The sequence below is a fragment of the Oncorhynchus keta genome, chromosome 32, assembly GCF_023373465.1.
Source record: "Oncorhynchus keta strain PuntledgeMale-10-30-2019 chromosome 32, Oket_V2, whole genome shotgun sequence".
In the NCBI taxonomy this organism is placed as follows: Eukaryota; Metazoa; Chordata; class Actinopteri; order Salmoniformes; family Salmonidae; genus Oncorhynchus; species Oncorhynchus keta.
Window position 1 is genome coordinate 5,652,878 of NC_068452.1, and position 19,930 is coordinate 5,672,807.

A 19,930-nucleotide genomic window follows, 5' to 3' on the forward strand; every position below is an offset into this window, starting at 1 on the left:
TTTACTTTATCACTTAAAAATATCATATTCTATCTTTAATTAAATAGCGATACAGTGAGTACATTCATTCATGAATCATATATTTACAAGAAAAGGAAGTAACAGATGAGAAGACATGAACTAAAGACATGACATAATAAGCAGCGGTTGGGGAGTAACTGATTACATGTAATCTTTTACGTGTAATGGATTACAAAAGACCGGTAACTGTACTCCGTTAAATGACCAGAAAAAATATTGTAATCAGATTACAGATACTTTTTAAAAACTAGACAATTACTTCGGGGATAACTTTGAAATTCAGAAGTGATGTTTGCGAGAAAAAAAAACATATTTGACACGTCTCTGTTTTGTCAATGACATTCAAATCAGCATTGAAAAATGGCACAAGTTTAAGTTTGTTCCACCTGAGCGAGTCTGACCACAAATCAGAGACCACAATGATGACACACCAAATGTGTTTGATGGATCGCGGGAAAAGAGCAGGAATAGGCTTTCGTGGGCTACAGTCCAAGCTATGTCTTCCATTGGTGCAACTGCTTTCGGCATTTAACGATTATCCAACCTGGATAAACGCTTAGAGGTAAAGACGAAAGCAGTGGTGTAGTCTACGGCGATACGGATATTACGTATCTACATAGCGCATTGATGTGAATCACACTGCAGCTCTCTCATTTAGCTGTTTGCGCTTCACGGATTATGGTTGTTGTGGATGGCTGTTCACAAATCTAAATGTGTATTTGAACCCAATAATGGTTGAATTCAAGAAATGTAAGCTGCATATCAATCATTGTTTTTGAAACCAGTGGACAGCCTGTGAAAAATGTGCTCTTGCAACAGCTGTATAGTGAGGCTCCCAGCCTATGGAATAAAAGTGTGGCTTTTATTGCTCAATCAAATTCATGCTGATCAAAAACAATTCCATAGGCCTAATGGGCACATGCTCAAACTTGCACATTTTTGATAGACTTAAAGGGGCAATCTGTAGTTGCATCATCCATACATTCATAAAGGGGCGTCAGGTAGCCTAGAGGTTAGAGCGTTTGGTCAGGAACCGAAAGGTTGCTGGATCAAATCCCAGAGCTGACAAGGTTCTGCCCCTGAACAAGACTGTTAACCCACTGTTACCCAGTAGGCTGTCAGGAATAGGAATTTGTTCTTAACTGACTTACCTAGTTAGTGGAATTATATACATACATACAGTACCAGTCAGATGTTTGGACACACCTACTCATTCAAGGGTTTTTATTTTTTAAACTATTTTCTACATTGTAGAATAATAGTGAAGACTTCAAAACTATGAAATAACACATATGGAATCATGTAGTAACCAAAAAAAAAGTGTTAAACAAATCAAAATATATTTTCATATTTAAGATTCTTCAAAGTCACCACCCTTTGCCTTAATGACAGCTTTGCTCACTCTTGGCATTCTCTCAACTAGCTTCATGAGGTAGTCACCAAGAATGCATTTCAATTACACGTGTGCCTTGTTAAAAGCTCATTTGTGGAATTACTTTCCTTCCTAATGTGTCTGACATTAGACCGGTGGAAATCTGTCCTTTGGTCTGATGAGTCCAAATTTGAGATTTTTGGTTCCAACCGCCGTGTCTTTGTGAGACGCAGAGTAGGTGAACGGATGATCTCTACCTGTGTGGTTCCCACCGTGAAGCATGGAGGAGGGGGTGTGATGGTGTGGGAGTGCTTTGCTGGTGACACTGTCTGTGATTTATTTGGAATTCAAGGCCCACTTAACCAGCATGGCTCCCACAGCATTCTACAGCAATACGCCATACCATCTGGTTTGGATTAATACCATAATAACCTACAAATCAGGACTCTAGTCTCAGAGGTTGCATAATGAGATCATGCTCAGACAAAACCCTCTTGGCGTTAATACAGTACTGTGTGCCACGGTGTGTTTCAAATGATACCTGCAGGTCCTAATGTTGGTTTAATAAAGCTTGAATGCCTAATGGAATAGGTAAAAAAAACGGTTAGTTGTCATAATTGCTTGTGCTCTTCTGCCTGCAGAAAACACCTAGAGCAATGGATGTACTAGGGGAAACAGGTTAAGGAGTATGAACTGAAGGTCTTGGGTAGCACTGTCAAGATCAAGATCAACACTTGACCTCTATCAGGTTTTTACTTGTTCACTTATCCTTGCTCCCTGCCTGCTTGCCTGACCCCCTCAGTTAATTGCGTGCCTCAACGTTCCCTGCAAATGTCGTGCGACGAAACTGCGTCCTTGTGGGAGCAACGCACCGCAGTGTCCTGACTGGAACCGGCTGGAACGCATTCCCCCCGTGCGCATTCACTCACATTTTGTCATATGTTGTCCCAGGCCGCACACGCAGAAGAGCTTGCTGCGCCGTATTGTTTTCATCCGGTTAACGACGCACACGCAGAAGAGCTTGTTGCGCCGTATTGTTTTCATCCGGTTAACGACGCACACGCAGAAGAGCTTGCTGCGCCGTATTGTTTTCATCTGGTTAACGACGCACACGCAGAAGAGCTTGTTGCGCCGTATTGTTTTCATCCGGTTAACGACGCCACTATCAATCTCGCCCATCATCATAGACATCAAACCATCATACCAGGGGGATAGGCTGCGGGCCAGCGCTGCGTGGGCGTGTATGTCTGATGGTAAGAGCCCTCACAGCCCCGCGTTGCCTCTTACTTCCACCTGCTCTAGTTTTCCCTTTGACATGCTAGTTAGGTCTCACCTGGTTTCACATTTTGGTCTGGTGGATGTGTGGGTCTAGCATTTCTCACCTCTCTCTCGTCCCTGTCGGAATAGACTCTCCTATGACTCTCTCTACTAGTATGCGCTTGTTATGGACCAAAGCCAAAACCACAGGCACTGACTTATTGAGGGAAACACTTCAATGAGAGAACATTATTTTTGCCCATGAAGTGTTTCCATGGGGATATTGTACTATAGACTCAAGACAGACACAGTGTTTGTAGCAGCTTAAAGTGTGACCTCATATTAATGATCCCTAGATCCTGTCTGTGAACACCTAATGAGGTAGATTGAGAGAGAGAGAGAGAGAGAGAGAGAGAGAGAGAGAGAGAGAGAGAGAGAGATGTTACCTTAACTCACATTCCAAACACTCTGTCAGAGCGGCTTAAACTGGATGTTTTATTGTGCTTTTTCCCATCAGACGTTCACCGGCTTCTTTCGATGCCGCGCCCACACCTTAACTACCTCAACCATATATCTTATCACCTCACCTGACTTAAAGCTCGTATTGTTATGATGTATGTTCTAGTGCCAAAATGTCTAAGATCTTGGTTAGATGAATTGATCATGGGAATAACATCCTCACATTACTTGAGGTAAAGTCATAAAAAAAGTCAGTGAAAGACTGAAAGAAAGCTTGATGGTTACCATGACGAATCAACACACATTTGGTAACTCCTATACAAGTAGAACATTGTTGTCAACTTCAAGAGGATGAAAAAGTTGTGTCCTGCGAGAATGTCTGGAAAATGATCTCACTTGCCCCCCCAGACAGACAAACACACACACACACACACAAAACAGGCCAATGAGACGGTAGTGGTAGTCAAGGGAGGAATTGAGCAACCCATGTGACACAGCACAAAGTTCAGTGTTTATCACAGGCTGCTGATCTGATGAGTAAGTGGATAGACATTAGTTTCTCATTATTAATTAAAGTGTAGTATTAGTAGATACTAGATGTGTTGTTTACACACGTGCAAATGTGCAAACAAACACACACATATGCAAACGCGCACAAACACAGACACACAAACAGAGAGTGGTGTCGCAGTGTGTGCCTGAACTTTCCCTCCACGCAGGGCTCAGTAATCCTGGATCAGAGAACACAAAGGGCCTCAGAGCGCTGGTGATGTAAGCAGCAGTGTGTCCAGCGAGTGAGCGTGTTGCTTTACCCCAGCACTCTCCCCTAGAGCACTGCTGCAGGCTGTGTTTGGGGCGGAAAGAACCTGGCCCTGTCATGGCTGACCCCATGACAGCTGACACATAGTTGGTGCGCTAGCGAGACTAGCCCTAACCCTACCATTCCTATCTGATCTGTCACAGACAGGGGACCGTCTCTGACCTGGGACCCAGTGGGAAAGGGAAAGTTGTTCGAAGCAGTGGAGAAGAATGTGGTCCAGCTCCGTCTAGGAGGGGAGGATCAGGAGCAGCTCGCTGCCGCGACCAGGGACTACTGAGACTGGTGCTTATCTTACTACTGTCAACACAAGGTGCTGCCTAGCCTGGAGAGAGAGAGAGAGAGGAGGAGAGATAGTGAGGGACGCCACGTTGCCTCACAGGTGAGTATTGCTAGGTAAATATTTACCCAGTAAACACCTCATGGGTCCGTAATCTCACCAGTATCGGTAGCAGGCAGGGCGCTGCCTGCCAGGGTTGCAAAGTGGGTAGAAGTGGCTGTGTTGTTGACGTATGCTGAAATTGAAGTGCAAGAGGTATTGGATGGCATAAGTGTTTACTGTACGTTTGGGTTGACCCTTTATATCAGACACTCTCCTGAGTTGGCGAGGCTGTAAGTGTTTGATAATACCCCTGAGAGGCGTTTGTGTGTATTTTTTGGTGTACACTGCATAGGAGCATCATGGATTTGCAGCAGGACTCTCGGTGGACCATGCAGGGCCTCAACAGCCGTCTGAAGGGCTTCCTGGAGCAGGTAAACAAGCTGCAAGAGGCAAACTTGTGTCTGGAGGGCCAGATTGCAGACTGGGGTCTGAGGAACGCTCCGCACCCCCAGGAATGGACCCAGCAGGAAAGCACTGTGGACGACCTTCGTTCCCAGGTGAGACTGCCATCTATTACCTTTTTAATTGGTCCAAACATTGAGCCCTGAGGGACCCCAACTTATTAAACAGTCCATTTGTTTGCCAGTGATTATGCTGAGGTACTGTAAATGCCTAGATTTGATTGAGCTGGTGTGTTGTGGCCATACAGTAGCTAGTAGGACTGACTTTAGGAACCTAACTTGTGCTGTATATTATCCGTATCATTTTTTACCAGAGTAGACCAAAGCCGACAAAAGGTCTCTGAAAATAGCTTGCAAAGCATCTTTACTTCAAAGGTGTTTTCTTGCGTGCAGGGTTTTGGCTTGAGATAGATACAGCATTGACTTAACAAACCGGTTTTTAACTATTTTCAGTCCTGGCGATGATTCCACTTAATAGCAGTCTAATTAAAACTGGTATATGACAACCCAGACAATGTCAACTGTTACAGAGATTGAGAAGTAGTCTCATACTGTATGTCAGGACATTTGGAAACAAGCCATCACTCCATTGTCACACACAAGAATGTGGATCCTTTTATTGCTTTAAAGGCCTTTGCCCTAGAAGACCATTAACACAGGCTGCTGTAATTGTCAGCTCACATGAGCTGATTGGAGTTTTTGCAACCACTCCTTGATTTATGGTCTCTGGATGTGAATGGAGACAAAGGCGAAGAAAGCACCATGATCTGACCAATTAGTATTGAAGCCAACGGGAGGGCTGACTTTTATGCCCAATTTCACTTTCAGTGAGAGTGTTGCATAAAATATGAGCGATTGCCAGTCCATTGATCATCATAAAGATCCTTCATGCATAGCTGCACTGATACGATACCTGCAGGCGTTACCATGTGAGAACATGTCATCTACAAATGTACACAGACTACCGGTCAAAAGTTTTACAACACCTACTCATTCAAGGTTTTTTCTTTACTTTTACTGTTTTCTACATTCTAGAATAATAGTGAAGACATCAAAACTATGAAATAACACACATGGAATCATGTAGCAACCAAAAAAGTGTTAAACGAATCAAAATACATGTTATATTTGAGATTCTTCAAATAGCCACCCTTTTGCCTTGATGACAGCTTTGCACACTCTTTTGCATTTCTCTCAGCCAGCTTCATGACCTGGAATGCATTTGAATGAACAGGTGTTCCTTGTTAGAAGTTAATTTGTGGAATTTCTTTCCTTCTTAATGTGTTTGAGCCAATCAGTTGTGTTGTGACAATGTAGGGTTGGTATACAGAAGATAGCCCTATTTGGTAAAAGACCAAGTCCATATTATGGCAAGAACAGCTCAAATAAGCAAAGAGAAATGACAGTCCATCATTACTTTAAGACATGAAGGTCAGTCAATACGGAAAGGAAGACCTAGAGTTACCTCTGCTGCAGAGGATAGGTTCAGTAGAGTTACCAGCCTCAGAAATTCCAGCCCAAATAAATGCTCCACAGAGTTCAAGTAACAGACACATCTCATCATCAACTGTTCAGAGGAGACTGTATGAATCAGGCATTTGTGGTTGAATTGCTGCAAATAATCCACTACTAAAGGACATCAATAAGAAGAAGATACTTGCTTGGGCCAAGAAACACGAGCAATGGACATTAGACCGGTGGAAATATGTCCTTTTTGATTTTTGGTTCAAACCACTGTGTCTTTGTGGGATGGGTGAACAGATGATCTCCGCATGCGTATAAGCATGGAGGTATGGTGTGTGGGTGCTTTGCTGGTGACACTGTCTGTGATTTATTTAGAATTCAAGGCACACTTAACCAGCATGGCTACCACAGCATTCTGCAGTGATATTCCATCCCATGTGGTTTGGGCTTAGTGGGACTATCATTTGTTTTTCCACCGGACAATGACCCAACACACCTCCAGGCTGTGTAAGAACTATTTTACCAAGAAGGAGAGTGATGGAGTGCTGCATCAGATGACCTGGCCTCCACAATCCCTTCGACCTCAACCCAATTGAGATGGTTTGGGATGAGTCGGATCACAGAGTGAAGGAAAAGCAGCCAACAAGTGCTCAGCATACAGTGGGGCAAAAAGGTATTTAGTCAGCCACCAATTGTGCAAGTTCTCCCACTTAAAAAGATGAGAGAGGCCTGTAATCTTCATCATAGGTACACTTCTATGACAGACAAAATGAGAAAAAAAATCCAGAAAATCACATTGTAGGATTTTTTATGAATTTATTTGCAAAATATGGTGGAAAATAAGTATTTGGTCACCTACAAACAAGCAAGATTTCTGGCTCTCACAGACCTGTAACTTCTTCTTTAAGAGACTCCTCTGTCCTCCACTCATTACCTGTATTAATGGCACCTGTTTGAACTTGTTATCATTTTAAAAGACACCTGTCCACAACCTCAAACAGTCACACTCCAAACTCCACTATGGCCAAGACCAAAGAGCTGTCAAGGACACCAGAAACAAAATTGTAGACCTGCACCAGGCTGGGAAGACTGAATCTGCAATAGGTAAGCAGCTTGGTTTGAAGAAATCAACTGGGGGAGCAATTATTAGGAAATGGAAGACATACAAGACCACTGATAATCTCCCTCGATCTGGGGCTCCACGCAAGATCTCACCCCGTGGGGTCAAAATGATCACAAGAACGATGAGTAAAAATCCCAGAACCACACGGGGGGACCTAGTGAATGACCTGCAGAGAGCTGGGACCAAAGTAACAAAGCCTACCATCAATAACACACTACGCCGCCAGGGACTCAAATCCTGCAATGCCAGAGTGTCCAGTGTCCCCCTGCTTAAGCCAGTACATGTCCAGGCCCATCGGAAACTTTGCTAGAGAGCATTTGGATGATCCAGAAGAAGATTGGGAGAATGTCATATGGTCAGATGAAACCAAAATATAACTTTTTGGTAAAAACTCAACTCGTCGTGTTTGGAGGACAAAGAATGCTGAGTTGCATCCAAAGAACACCATACCTACTGTGAAGCATGGGGGTGGAATCATCATGCTTTGGGGCTGTTTTTCTACAAAGGGACCAGGACGACTGATCCGTGTAAAGGAAAGAATGAATGGGGCCATGTATCGTGAGATTTTGAGTGAAAACCTCCTTCCATCAGCAAGGGCATTGAAGATGAAACGTGGCTGGGTCTTTCAGCATGACAATGATCCCAGACACACCGCCCGGGCAACGAAGGAGTGGCTTCGTAAGAAGCATTTCAAGGTCCTGGAGTGGCCTAGCCAGTCTCCAGATCTCAGAAAATCTTTGGAGGGAGTTGAAAGTCCGTGTTGCCCAGCAACAGCCCCAAAACATCACTGCTCTAGAGGAGATCTGCATGGAGGAATGGGCCAAAATACCAACAACAGTGTGTGAAAACCTTGTGAAGACTTACAGAAAATGTTTGATCTCTGTCATTGCCAACAAAGGGTATATAACAAAGTATTGAGATAAACTTTTGTTATTGACCAAATAATTATTTTCCACCAAAATTTGCAAATAACTTCATTAAAAATCCTACAATGTGATTTCCTGGATTTTTTTCTCATTTTGTCTGTCATAGTTCAAGTGTACCTATGATGAAAATTACAGGCCTCTCTTATCTTTTTAAGTGGGAGAACTTGCACAATTGGTGGCTGACTAAATACTTTTTTGCCCCACTGTATGTGGGAACTCTTTCCACACTGTTGGAAAAGCATTCCAGGTGAAGCTAGTTGAGAGAATGGCAAGAGTGTGCAAAGCTGTCATCAATGCAAAGAGTGGCTATTTGAATAATCTCAAATATAAAATATATTTTGATTTAACACTTTTTTGGTTACTCCATGTATGTGTTATTTCATAATTTTGATGTCTTCACTATTATTCTACAATGTAGAAAATAGTCACAATAAAGAAAAACCCTTGAATGAGTAGGTGTTCTAAAACTTGACCGGTAGTGTATGTATGACATTTCCTCACACTTTCGCCTGGACTAATACCTGGAATATTGATTTCTGTGGAACCCAGGACTCCCTGGAAAACAGTGGCAATTGTTACTGAGTGGACTATCCTGGCTAAATAAATCAAATGAAATGAAAAATGTATGACTTGACATACGCATAACCGATAACATTCTTCAAATCTTCCTTTGACATGAATTCATGATTTATAGTAACAATTGACTTTGTTATGTGCATCTTCCTCAAGTCCGGTTTCAGTCCTAGACTAGTGTTATTGTTGTGGGTTTAGGTTTTAAGACCTGGCGCCACCCTCCTTCTATTTAGAAGCATTGAATGACGAGCCATAATAAGGAATACTGATACCCCGTGTAAATAGCCAAGTTATCATCACTCACTGTGTATTTATTTCCTGTGTTATTGGTTGTCTATTTTTCTCTCTGCATTGTTGGGAAGGGCCTGTAAAAGTAAGAATTTCACTGGTAGTCTACACCTGTTGTTTACGAAACATGCGACAAATACAATTTGATGTGATTTCATTTAAATCAATCCGTTAATGTTCAGTTGGAGAAGTGCCCTGTCGGGACGAAAACAAGCCGCTAATGTCTGGTTTGTACTCTCTCAGGGCTATGAATCAACACGGTCAGAGATGAATAATTGGCAGAGCGAAGATAATGGAACGGGTAATTGCAATGAAAATATGATCATAACCTTTGAGGCGGTTGTTGTGAGCAAAAGCACAACACAATAAAGTCCAAGTTATTCCTGACTTTCTTCCTTCAGAATGGGCGTGTTGGCCTTGAGTAAGCATTGTGCTATTGTGATTGGCAAAGGACGAGTCAACATTGAAAACTCTGTTTGCTCAAAAGTGGCCCTAGGTTGTACAGCAAGCGTTTCAATATCAAAGATGCAAGGGATTTTGGGTAACATGAGTTAAAGTTGCATGTGCTCGCATTGCAGTTAACGCCAAACATTTATGGTTTATGAGGTCAAGTACTAGAATCCCTGTGAGAGGCTCTTGGGCTTGAATAATACCTGTGCCACAACTGCTTCAGGCCTTGTCTTAATGAACCCGAATCGTGGAACGTCATCATGTAATAAATCTGACTCACTGAGCTGGTGGCAATCTGACACGCATGAACAGGCAGAATATTATTGCGCAGTCGTTTCAATGAATGTGAAGTGGCTCAACCTCAAGTGATCTTATTCTCACAGAATAATGAGCAATTCCAACTGACTTGTCTAAATTGATTAAAGGGATACTTTTTTTTGGGGGGTTGGCAATGAAGCCCTTTATCTACTTCCCCCAAAATCAGATGAAATTGTGGAATCCATTGTTATGTCTCTGTGTACAGTATAATTATTTCGCGTCTCTGTTCCAACTTCCTTTTCTCTGATGAACTTTCAAAGGCGTCTCTCTTTATGCTGCTGCTAGTGTGTTAGCCTTGTCCCGTACTCTATGTGCGGTAGCCAACTCTTCCGTCGGTCAATGTCATGCCACACAGTATGAGACGAGGCTAGTGTAATACAAGGAGGCGAAACCTCTACTGCAGTTGTTCTATCGCGATAAGCCTCACCCGTATGTTTTCACATTAAAAACAGACCCCAATTTGATGCAGCACCTGGTAATGTGAACTTCCAGTGTACTGAGGTGTATTCGTATGTGATGTCATGTTTCATTGTGTTTTCCTAACTATTGGACCGATTACGTTACATGGATCAACAAGATTGAACACATTCTGAAATCGATCGTGTTTTACACGCTTCTCGTCGCATCTTATTCCCTTCCTTGTTATTTTCGTCTTGTGTGTGTTGACTGTGTTTTGGTTCTGTAGGTTGGTAAGCTGCTGATGGAGAATGCAGAGCTGGTGCTGCAGTCTGACCACATGATGTCCAGGGCTTCTACCATCCAGGCCAGGTCAGTAGTGTTTGGGACATTCTAGGTCAGGCCTAGAATACTATACTAATACAGTAACACATACGCCCTCATAGTATTTATTATCATCATATCTAAAGAAAACAATGCTATACCATAGCAGTCCTGGAAAAATCCATCGAATCCTACTCCTACCAATTTCAGTCTATAACACTTTAAATGCACCTCTTGAATAACAATCAGATATTTCATTTTCCCCTGCAGCGATACTTTATAATCACTTCTCTACTGTAGCAGCAGTGCAGCCCGCACTTTGTTGTAACTCGGCTAGTTCCCACTCCTGCTCAACAACCTGCATACAAATCGCAGCCCGGCTGTGTTGTGCCTCGTCAGCACTTTCCCCATCGGTATTGATGCAGAGTGACACACCAGCCCCTCTGCTACTGCCAGAGAGCTGCGTGCCAAATGGCACCCTAATTCTTATTTAGAGCACCACTTTTGACCAGGGTGCATAAGGGTGCCCATTGAGTGTGGTCAAAAGTAGTGCACTGAATGGGGGATAGGGTGTCATTTGGGATGCAGACGGATATCCATTAACCCCTGAAGGGCAAGGGAGGGCAACAGCATGCAGACAGCTATGAGCTATGAATACACACCTCCTCTATTTATATATTGTGTCCTGCTGGCCTTACCTGGGCCACTGTCACAATGTTGTCTGCAACTCTGTGTCACAAGGTTTATATTGTGTTTCAAATATATATGTATTGCTTGTATACTTGTTGACATTTTACTGCATCATTAGGTGCTAGTAACATAAGCATTCCACAGCACCCGCTATAACACCTGCTAAACCGTTGTACGTGACCCATACACTTTGATTTGATGTGCGTGACTGGGACTTTAGCATGCTGGGAAGTGAGGACTATTGCAACTACTGAATGACTGTTGCAAGATTTTTTTTTCGTACTGTATGATAAGGTCTTTTACATGATTATGTCAGAGCTGGTGAAGGGTCACTGAAACACATGGGAGCAGAGATTGCAGTGTGCAGTCTATTTACCTTTACCTGAAAACACTTGTATATATCTTAAAACGTCTTACTGCAGTGGGCTACATCAGGGTCACACAGAGTGATTCTTGGCGGTCTTAAACAAATCTACTTTGAAACAAAAGTACACACCTCACACACATGGTTATGGGCTTAAAAACAGAAGACACCTGTACCATGTCAGATATAGAGTTTGCACTTTATATACAGTACATCACAGAAGACTGAATTATGACACAACCGTTTGACATAGAAACACCATAGTTCCGTCATAAATAAATACAAGCATCTTTGTTAATTATGAAATGATGAAAAATAGGAATAACATTCCACCCCGTGAGGCCAACGAGGGTGTTTTTAGTCACTGACTGCAGGAAAGGGCTATGCACCTGCTTAGGTACAACGGATGTGTGGCTGTAACGTTTCCCATATACTGTGTCACGGTGTTTACCTACATGCACCGTCTGTGTAGCTGTTTCACCACCCATGTCGGGTACCCTGGCTAGTAGAACCAGAGTCGGGTACATTCAGTAGCCTTACGTGGAAAAACATTTCCCTATGTAACGCCCACCACCTCTTGGTAAAGTATAGGCCTATAGCTGCTTTGCAAAGACCACTGTGGTCAAGGCTAAATACAAGTCAATATCACCGATTGAAACATGGAAACAGGGAGTACCTGTCCAGTAAGAAACAACAACAACAACAACAACAACAACAAAATGTGTTCTTCGATTTTATTGTATTTTTTTCCCCATTGAGTCTAATGAACACAGCCCAGTTGATGTGATGAGATGTGTCGTGTGTCCTGTCCTAGATGTGAGGCGGAAGAGAGGCGGACCAAATGTCTGGAGCAACAGGTGGCTCTGCTGAGGGAGAACCAGATGAGGGTGGAGCAAACCAACGTGCAGCTGGAGGCGGAGCTACACCACTCCATGACAGAGGTGCAGGACATGCACCGGGACTATGCGGTACGGTCTTGTGCCAGTGTCCGTGTGCAATGTTGCAAGGGTCTGTACGGCTGCGGACAGCTGCGTTTGTTCAGTAAAGACATCCGTTAAAAAAAGGTTGAATAAATACTGTGACATTAGTTTGTAAGAAAGAGTTCACTTTAGGCTATTTACTGTAAACGTCCTGTTGAATGGTGTTGGGTTGCATCAAAAATATCGACATTTAAAGGAGATGCATCTACTGCTTGTATAGTTCCATCTGAGCCACTGGCTTAATCCCATTCTTCAACTTGTGGTTGAGTTGGAGACATGAATCCAACACATCATTTGTTAGCTGTTCCCAGGCCGTCATTGAAAATAAGTATTTGTTCTTAACTGACTTGCCTGGTTAAATAAAGGTAAAATAAAAATTTTAAAAAACATGTCGACAGGTTAATAGGCTATTTATTGTATTTGGTATACAACCAAATATCAACATTTGAAGGAGATTTATCTCTTGCTTAGATAGTTCCAGCTGTGCCACTGACTTTAATCCCAGTTTATCTCCAAATGAATAATTGATATGTTGATGAAACATCTGCATCTCGACCAAAAATCGAAGTTAAAGAATAGGACTGATTCAAAACAAACGTTGATGAATGGGCATTTCAAGTTTGTTTTGTTTTGTTTCCGTCCAATTCTTTAACTTCGATTTCTGTTTGAGATGCAGACATGAATCCAACATATCAATGATTAATTTGTAGACAAAAAGGAATTAAAAGTCAGACTAAGTCAGTAGCACAGATGAAACTATCCAAGCAGAAGATACATCTCCTTCAAGTGTCGATATTTGGTTGCGTTGACAACCAAAAACATTCCAATATCACTAAATATCATTACAATTGAAATCAACCAGAGATTGAAGCCATCTGCCTATTTCAATGTCTATTTTTCCAGTTCTGGGTTGAATTGAAATAATAACAATTTTTTTCTGATACTGGATATAACGTTGAAGATCTGACATTGTTTTAAAGTTACAAATTGAACATGTTACAATACAAGGTTTGTCTATGTTGAAATGTGGTTACCATGATGACACAATCCTGTGGTTAAAGTTTCACCCTCAAAACAACAGTTTTACGTTGATGACTTTTTTCAAATCCAATGTATTTCCCACGTAGATTTCACTTCACAATACATCAAAAAAATGATTGAAACAACGTTGATTTAACCAGTTTGTGCCCAGTGGGAAGTGACTCTGGTAGGGGTTATCCAACTCTACGTCCTGTTCCAATTAGGAGGAAATTCATTTACTTTTTACTGATCAGCATCCAGTGTGTTTGTACAGTATATTCCACCTTTGATAATTCCCACTGTCTCGTTCTTTTTTGAATGTTTATGTGCGGAGGGGAGAGAAAGGTGAGACAAGAGAGAGAGAGGGAGAAAGAGAGAGAGACAGAAGAGAGGGGAGACGAGACAGAGGGAGGGAGGGAGGGAGGGAGGGAGGGAGGGAGGGAGGGAGGGAGGGAGGGAGGGAGGGAGGGAGGGAGGGAGGGAGGGAGGGAGGGAGGGAGAAGCAAGCTACTGTGAAGAAAGAGCAGCGTCTCAGAACACCTTCTACTTATTATCCCATTAACCAGACACCGCTCCTATTGACCTCAGTGGAAAGGCTTGTTAGGTTTCACAATGCATTGAAAGGTTTCCCTTTCAATGCATTCCTGTCATCCTTCCACCCTTCTCTCTCTCTCTTTCACTAACCATTTTTATTCCTGCTGACTAATACTCCCCTTCCCTTCCTCCACTCAGGTCTTTACGTGATCCAGCTACTCTCTCCCACACACACGCACGCACGCACGCACACACACTGTCCCAGACTCACAGGCTCAATAACAGACTCCCTCCCCTGCATTGCGTGTGTCTGATCTCACACTGTTCTCTCTCTCTCTCTCTTGCTCTCTTCCTCTGCCCTCATTCTCTCTCTGTTCCCTTTTCTCCTTCATTCTCAGGATCCATCGCCTCTCGCTGTCACACACACACACTTGTATACTCTCTTACATGCATATATCTCCCTGTCTCTCTCTCCCTCTTCTCTCTACCTCTCACTGGTTGGCTCATTGTTCAGGCAGCCCGTGCTCTGCAGCAGCAGCGGGCCGACTCTCGTGATGCGCTGCTAGTGACGGCCACAGCGTGGGAGGAGGATGGCACAGGGATGGAGCTCTCCCAGCTCCTCGACCGAATCGGGACGCAGTGCGACCGCCTCAGCCTCACCGGCCTAAGTCGAGTCCCAGATGATCGACACCCCGGCCTGGCCGCCGGCCCAAATCAAGCTCCATGCTCCGCTGCCGGGCCTAGCCGTTTTGGAGCCAGACTCAGACCCCGGGCCCATGGAGGGTCTCTCCCACAGGTACGCAGTGTCCCACTGCCTTCGTCCCTCCGCATCTCTTCATTTCCTTCCATCCATCCATCCCTCTCTCTGTCTTTCCTTTCATCCTCCCTTGGCTCCCTGCCACCTAGTCACACCCTGACCATAGCTCACCTCGGCTGTTTCCAGGCAATGCAGTGACATGTGGTAAGATAAGAGGAGTTGGTTTAATTTTGATTTGTTGTACTGAATTAGGGCTCGGAGCTCTGAGGTGGTCTGAGGTCCGAGGTGGGTTGTTCACCTCTCTCCCTCTTTCTCTCCTTCTCTTTCTCTCTCCTTCCCTCTTCATCCTCATCACACACCACTCCACATACAGAAAGGTACCCGTGGACAATCCATTACCTCCGAAGAAGAAGAGATCCACTTTTACTGCGATATTGAAACGCTGCTCCACACAACCTCTTTAGATCTCGATACGTCGTGAACCACAACCGCAGCATTGTAATACACCACTTGTAACGGGCCTCTCTGATCTGTTTACTGCTAAGTCCTTATAAGGCATCAGCTGAGGACGGTAATCTTTTCAGTCTTTGAAATAGGAGCATTTGGATTTCAGTTGAAAAGGAGAACTTGCAATTGGCACAGCTGTTGTTTTTGACATCACATCGGATGGGGACAGTATTACAGGCTTTGAAATAGTAGCATTTTGATTTCAGGGAATATGATATGTTTAGCAAATGGGCTATAGCTTCCTCTCATAGCTGTGTTGTTTTCAACAATAACGCAGACCATCTAGTCAGTTTTGCTTATTGCCCATGAGATGATATTTCAGCTCATATTTCAGGTTTTGAAATAGGAGCATTTCAGTTTCAATTGAATATGGGGAATGGAATGAGTCACTCATCATGGCTGTCTTGTTTCCGTCTGGTCAGTTTTACCGTCTGGCTGCATCCCAATTGGCACCTTATTCCTTGGTTAGTGCACTACTTTTGACCAGGGCCCATAGGGCTCCCATAGGGCTCTGGTCTAAAGTAGTGCAATTTTTAGGGAATAGGGATCCATTTGGGATGCAGCCAGTGACTTTGATGTAACAGGCGTGATTAAGTACCTTGGCCCATGGCTGCAGGCAGGCAGCGACTGTTACTTCACCAGCGTCTGCTCTACAGAATGACTCTGTTTGTTGCCCTCCTAGTTAGAGCCCCCTTATGTCAGAGTGGACTGGAGTCTGGAGTGGAATACAGCCCTGTTACAGCCTGGTTCCAGATCTGTCGGCGAAGCAGAGTTGGCTGAAGCACATACAGTGCATTCGGAAAGAATTCAGACCCCTTGACTTTTTCCACATTTTTTTACGTTACAGCCTTATTCTAAATGAGATTACTTTTTAAACATGTTTTTAAAATCAATCTACACACAATACCCCATAATGACAAAGTAAAAAAGGTTTTTAGAAAATGATGCAAATGTATTAAAAATAAAAACAGAACTACCTTATTTAAATAAGTATTCAGACCCTTTGCTATGAGACTTGAAATTGAGCTCAGGTGCATCCTGTTTCCATTGACCATCCTTGAGATGTTTCTACAACTTGATTGGAGTCCACCTGTGGTAAATTCAATTGATTGGACATGATTTGAAAAGGCACATATCTGTCTATATAAGGTCCCACATTTGACAGTGCATGTCAGAGCAAAAACCAAACCATGAGGTCGAAAGAATTGTCCGTAGAGCTCCGAGACAGGATTGTGTCGAGGCATAGATCTGGGGAAGCCAGTCCTCAGTAAAAGGCACATGAAAGCCCGCTTGGAGTTTGCCAAAAGATACCTAAAGGACTCTCAGACCATGAAACCAAGATTGAACTCTTTGGCCTAAATGCCAAGCATCATGTCTTACATCCCTACAGTGAAGCATGGTGGTGGCAGCGTCATGTTGTTGTGGGTATGTTTTTCAGCGGCAGGGACTGGGAGACTAGTCAGGACCGAGGGAAAGATGAACAGAGCAAAGTACAGAGATATCCTTGATGAAAACCTACTCCAGAGTTCTCAGGACCTCAAACTGGGGCGAAGGTTCACCTTCCAACAAGACAACAACCCTAAGCACACAGCCAAGACAATAGAGTGGCTTCGGGATAAGTCTCTGAATGTCCTTGAGAGGCCCAGCCAGAGCCTGAACTTGAACCCGATTGAACATTTCTGGAGAGACCTGAAAATAGCTGTGCAGCGACGCTCCCCATCCAACCTGACAGAGCGTGAGAGGATCTGCAGAGAAAAATGGGAGAAACTCCCCAAATACAGGTGTGTCAAGCTTGTAGCGTCATACCCAAGAAGGCTCAAGGTAATAACCGAAGGTGCTTCAACAAAGTACTCAGTAAAGGGTCTGAATAGTTAGGTAAATGTCCTATTTTCAAAATTTCTAAGTCTAAAATAACTGTTTTTGCTTTCTCATCATAGGGTATCGTGTGAAGATTGACGAGGACATTGAGCCTGAGTGGGGATCTGAGTGGGGATCTGAATACTTCCCGAATGCACTGTACATACTGTATGAGACGAGGCTAACTAGCTATTATGTTATCCATCTTACTGTAAAATGACTGGTTTAGGTTAACATTTACAATAATTGCCCCTAATATGTTCTTGTTTACACGGTAATTACAGAGTAATATTATGATGTCCACAGGTTCGAGGAATCCATTGAGCACAAGTGTCAGTTTCATGTTTAACTAACAAACTTGATTCAACGTGTTTGTGCCCTGTGGGAATCTGTGGGGAAAATGATTACAGGTAGATTTATAAAGGTGCGAAGCTTATTTACAATGTTTCATCAAGTTTAAGTCATGGTTTAGAGTTATTTTACTTTGTGTACCTGCACAGAGTCCTCTGGCTCTGTGCCAATGTGTGAGGGTGCCAGTTTTTATGGGTGTGTATGGGTACCAGTTTTTATGAGTGTGTGCGGGTGCCAATTTGTATGAGTGTGTGTGTGTCCCTGAGTTCCATGTGAACTGTTCCTGTTTGTGTGTGTGTCAGCATCTATCTCCATCAGAACTTTATTTCCGTGTACGTCCATGTGAATGATGTGTGTGTGTGGGTAGGTGCGTGCATGCGTACTTCCGTGCGCACGTGTAGGTGTATGTGTGTGTGTTATATGATCTCTTTCTCTCTCCCCCAGCTCAATGCAGAAGAGGCAGCATGGGCCCAGGTGAACCTTGGAGGGACTGCCCTCAGGGAGGCGCGGGCAGAGCTGGCCGAGGCCAGGAAACAGTGGCACTGCCTGCAGGTGGAGATCGAATCCCTACATGCTCTGGTGAGCACACACACACACACACACACATGCACAGACACACACACACACACCACTATAAGCTTAGCATTGCAGCAGACAAACACCCATGGATCAGTAAAGTGGATCAGTAGAGTATGGAGAACATTCATCTTGATTGATTCTGAAAGCACTATTGGGGATTCTTTCACTCTTATACTCTTGCCTCTTCCCCCTCGACCCCGTCCCCTCTCTCTATCTCTTCTGTTCCACCTTCTGTGTCATCCTCTCATCACCTTTTGTCCCTATCCAACTCTCCTCTATCATATTCCCTCTTTCCCCTCTACACTGTCCTCCCTCTCCATTGCTGTGCTCCACCTTCTCCATCCCCTCTCTGCTCTCTCTCCCCTCTCCATTTTTACAATTATTTAATCTCTCTGATCCTGCTATTTCCCCTCTCTCCTCCATCTCCTCTCTCTACTCCATCTCCTCTCTCCTCCATCTCCTCTCTCCTCTATCCACTCCATCTCCTCTCTCCTCCATCTCCTCTCCCCTCTCTCCTCCATCTCCTCTATCTCCTCTCTCTACTCCATCTCCTCTCTCCTCCATCTCCTCTCCCCTCTCTCCTCCATCTCCTCTATCTACTCCATCTCCTCTCTCCTCCATCTCCTCTCCCCTCTCTCCTCCATATCCTATCCCCTCTCTCCTCTCTCCATCTCCTCTCTATTCTCACGTCTCTCCTCTCTTCTTTCTCCTCTACCCTTTCCTCCATCTCTTGTCCCCTCTCTCCTCCATCTCTTCTCCCCTCTCTCCTCCATCTCCTCTCCCCTCTCTCCTCCATCTCTTCGCCCCTCTCTCCTCCATCTCCTCTCCCCTCTCTCCTCCATCTCCTCTCCCCTCTCTCCTCCATCTCCTCTCCCCTCCATCTCCTCTCCCCTCTCTCCTCCATCTCCTCTCCCCTCTCTCCTCCATCTCTTCTCCCCTCTCTCCTCCATCTCCTCTCCCCTCTCTCCTCCATCTCCTCTCCCCTCTCTCCTCCATCTCCTCTCCCCTTCATCTCCTCTCCCCTCTCTCCTCCATCTCCTCTCCCCTCTCTCCTCCATCTCTTCTCCCCTCTCTCCTCCATCTCCTCTCCCCTCTCCCCTCCATCTCCTCTCCCCTCTCCCCTCCATCTCCTCTCCCCTCTCCCCTCCATCTCCTCTCCCCTCTCTCCTCCATCTCCTCTCCCCTCTCTCCTCCATCTCCTCTCCACTCTTTCCATCTCCTCTACCCTCTCTCCTCTATCCCCTCTTCCCTCTCCCCTCTCACCTCCTCTGCCCCCTCCTCTATCTCCTCTGTCCGCTCTCTCCCTTTTCATCTGCTCTCTCTGTCCCACATCATTTTCTCCTGTCCACCCTCTCTCCTCTCTCCCCCGTCCTTCCCTTCACCAGGAGAAAGGTCTGGAGAGTTCCCTCCACCACACCCAGCGTCAGTACTCCAGCCAGCTGCAGGGCCTGTCCCAGGTCATCCAAGGTCTGGAGGGCGAACTGGAGCAGGTGAGGGGCGGCCTGGCCACGCAGCGAGAGCGCCACGGCCAGCTGCTCAATACCAAGATGAGGCTGGAGAAAGAGATCGCCACCTACAGGCACCTGCTGGAGCGCGAGGAGGGCAGGTGAGGAGGCTAACGGTCACAGACAGGGGCTATATGGGCCCTCAATAAAAATGTTGCACTAAAAATGAAATAGAATGCCATTTGGTACAGATCCTGGGGCAGATGTAGCAGAGG

General features: G+C 44.5%; 1 protein-coding gene across 4 annotated transcripts in view; it reads left to right on the forward strand.

Moving 5' to 3' along the window:
- Window positions 1-2,074: 2,074 nt before the first annotated feature.
- LOC118365712 (keratin-like protein KRT222) overlaps window positions 2,075-19,930 on the forward strand; it is a 37,702-nt gene continuing 19,846 nt past the window's right edge. Inside the window, exons 1-8 of one of the 4 annotated variants that reach the window (XM_052490525.1) lie at window positions 2,075-2,646; window positions 4,073-4,322; window positions 4,601-4,805; window positions 10,537-10,619; window positions 12,440-12,593; window positions 14,674-14,955; window positions 18,076-18,210; window positions 19,596-19,816. In XM_052490525.1, the coding sequence (XP_052346485.1) occupies window positions 4,608-4,805; window positions 10,537-10,619; window positions 12,440-12,593; window positions 14,674-14,955; window positions 18,076-18,210; window positions 19,596-19,816 (1,073 nt within the window). In that variant the 5' untranslated portion in view covers window positions 2,075-2,646; window positions 4,073-4,322; window positions 4,601-4,607. Of the gene's footprint in view, window positions 2,647-4,072; window positions 4,323-4,364; window positions 4,462-4,600; window positions 4,806-9,326; window positions 9,385-10,536; window positions 10,620-12,439; window positions 12,594-14,673; window positions 14,956-18,075; window positions 18,211-19,595; window positions 19,817-19,930 lie in introns of those variants that run through there. The other 3 variants (XM_052490523.1, XM_052490522.1, XM_052490526.1) reach the window with 3 other exon arrangements.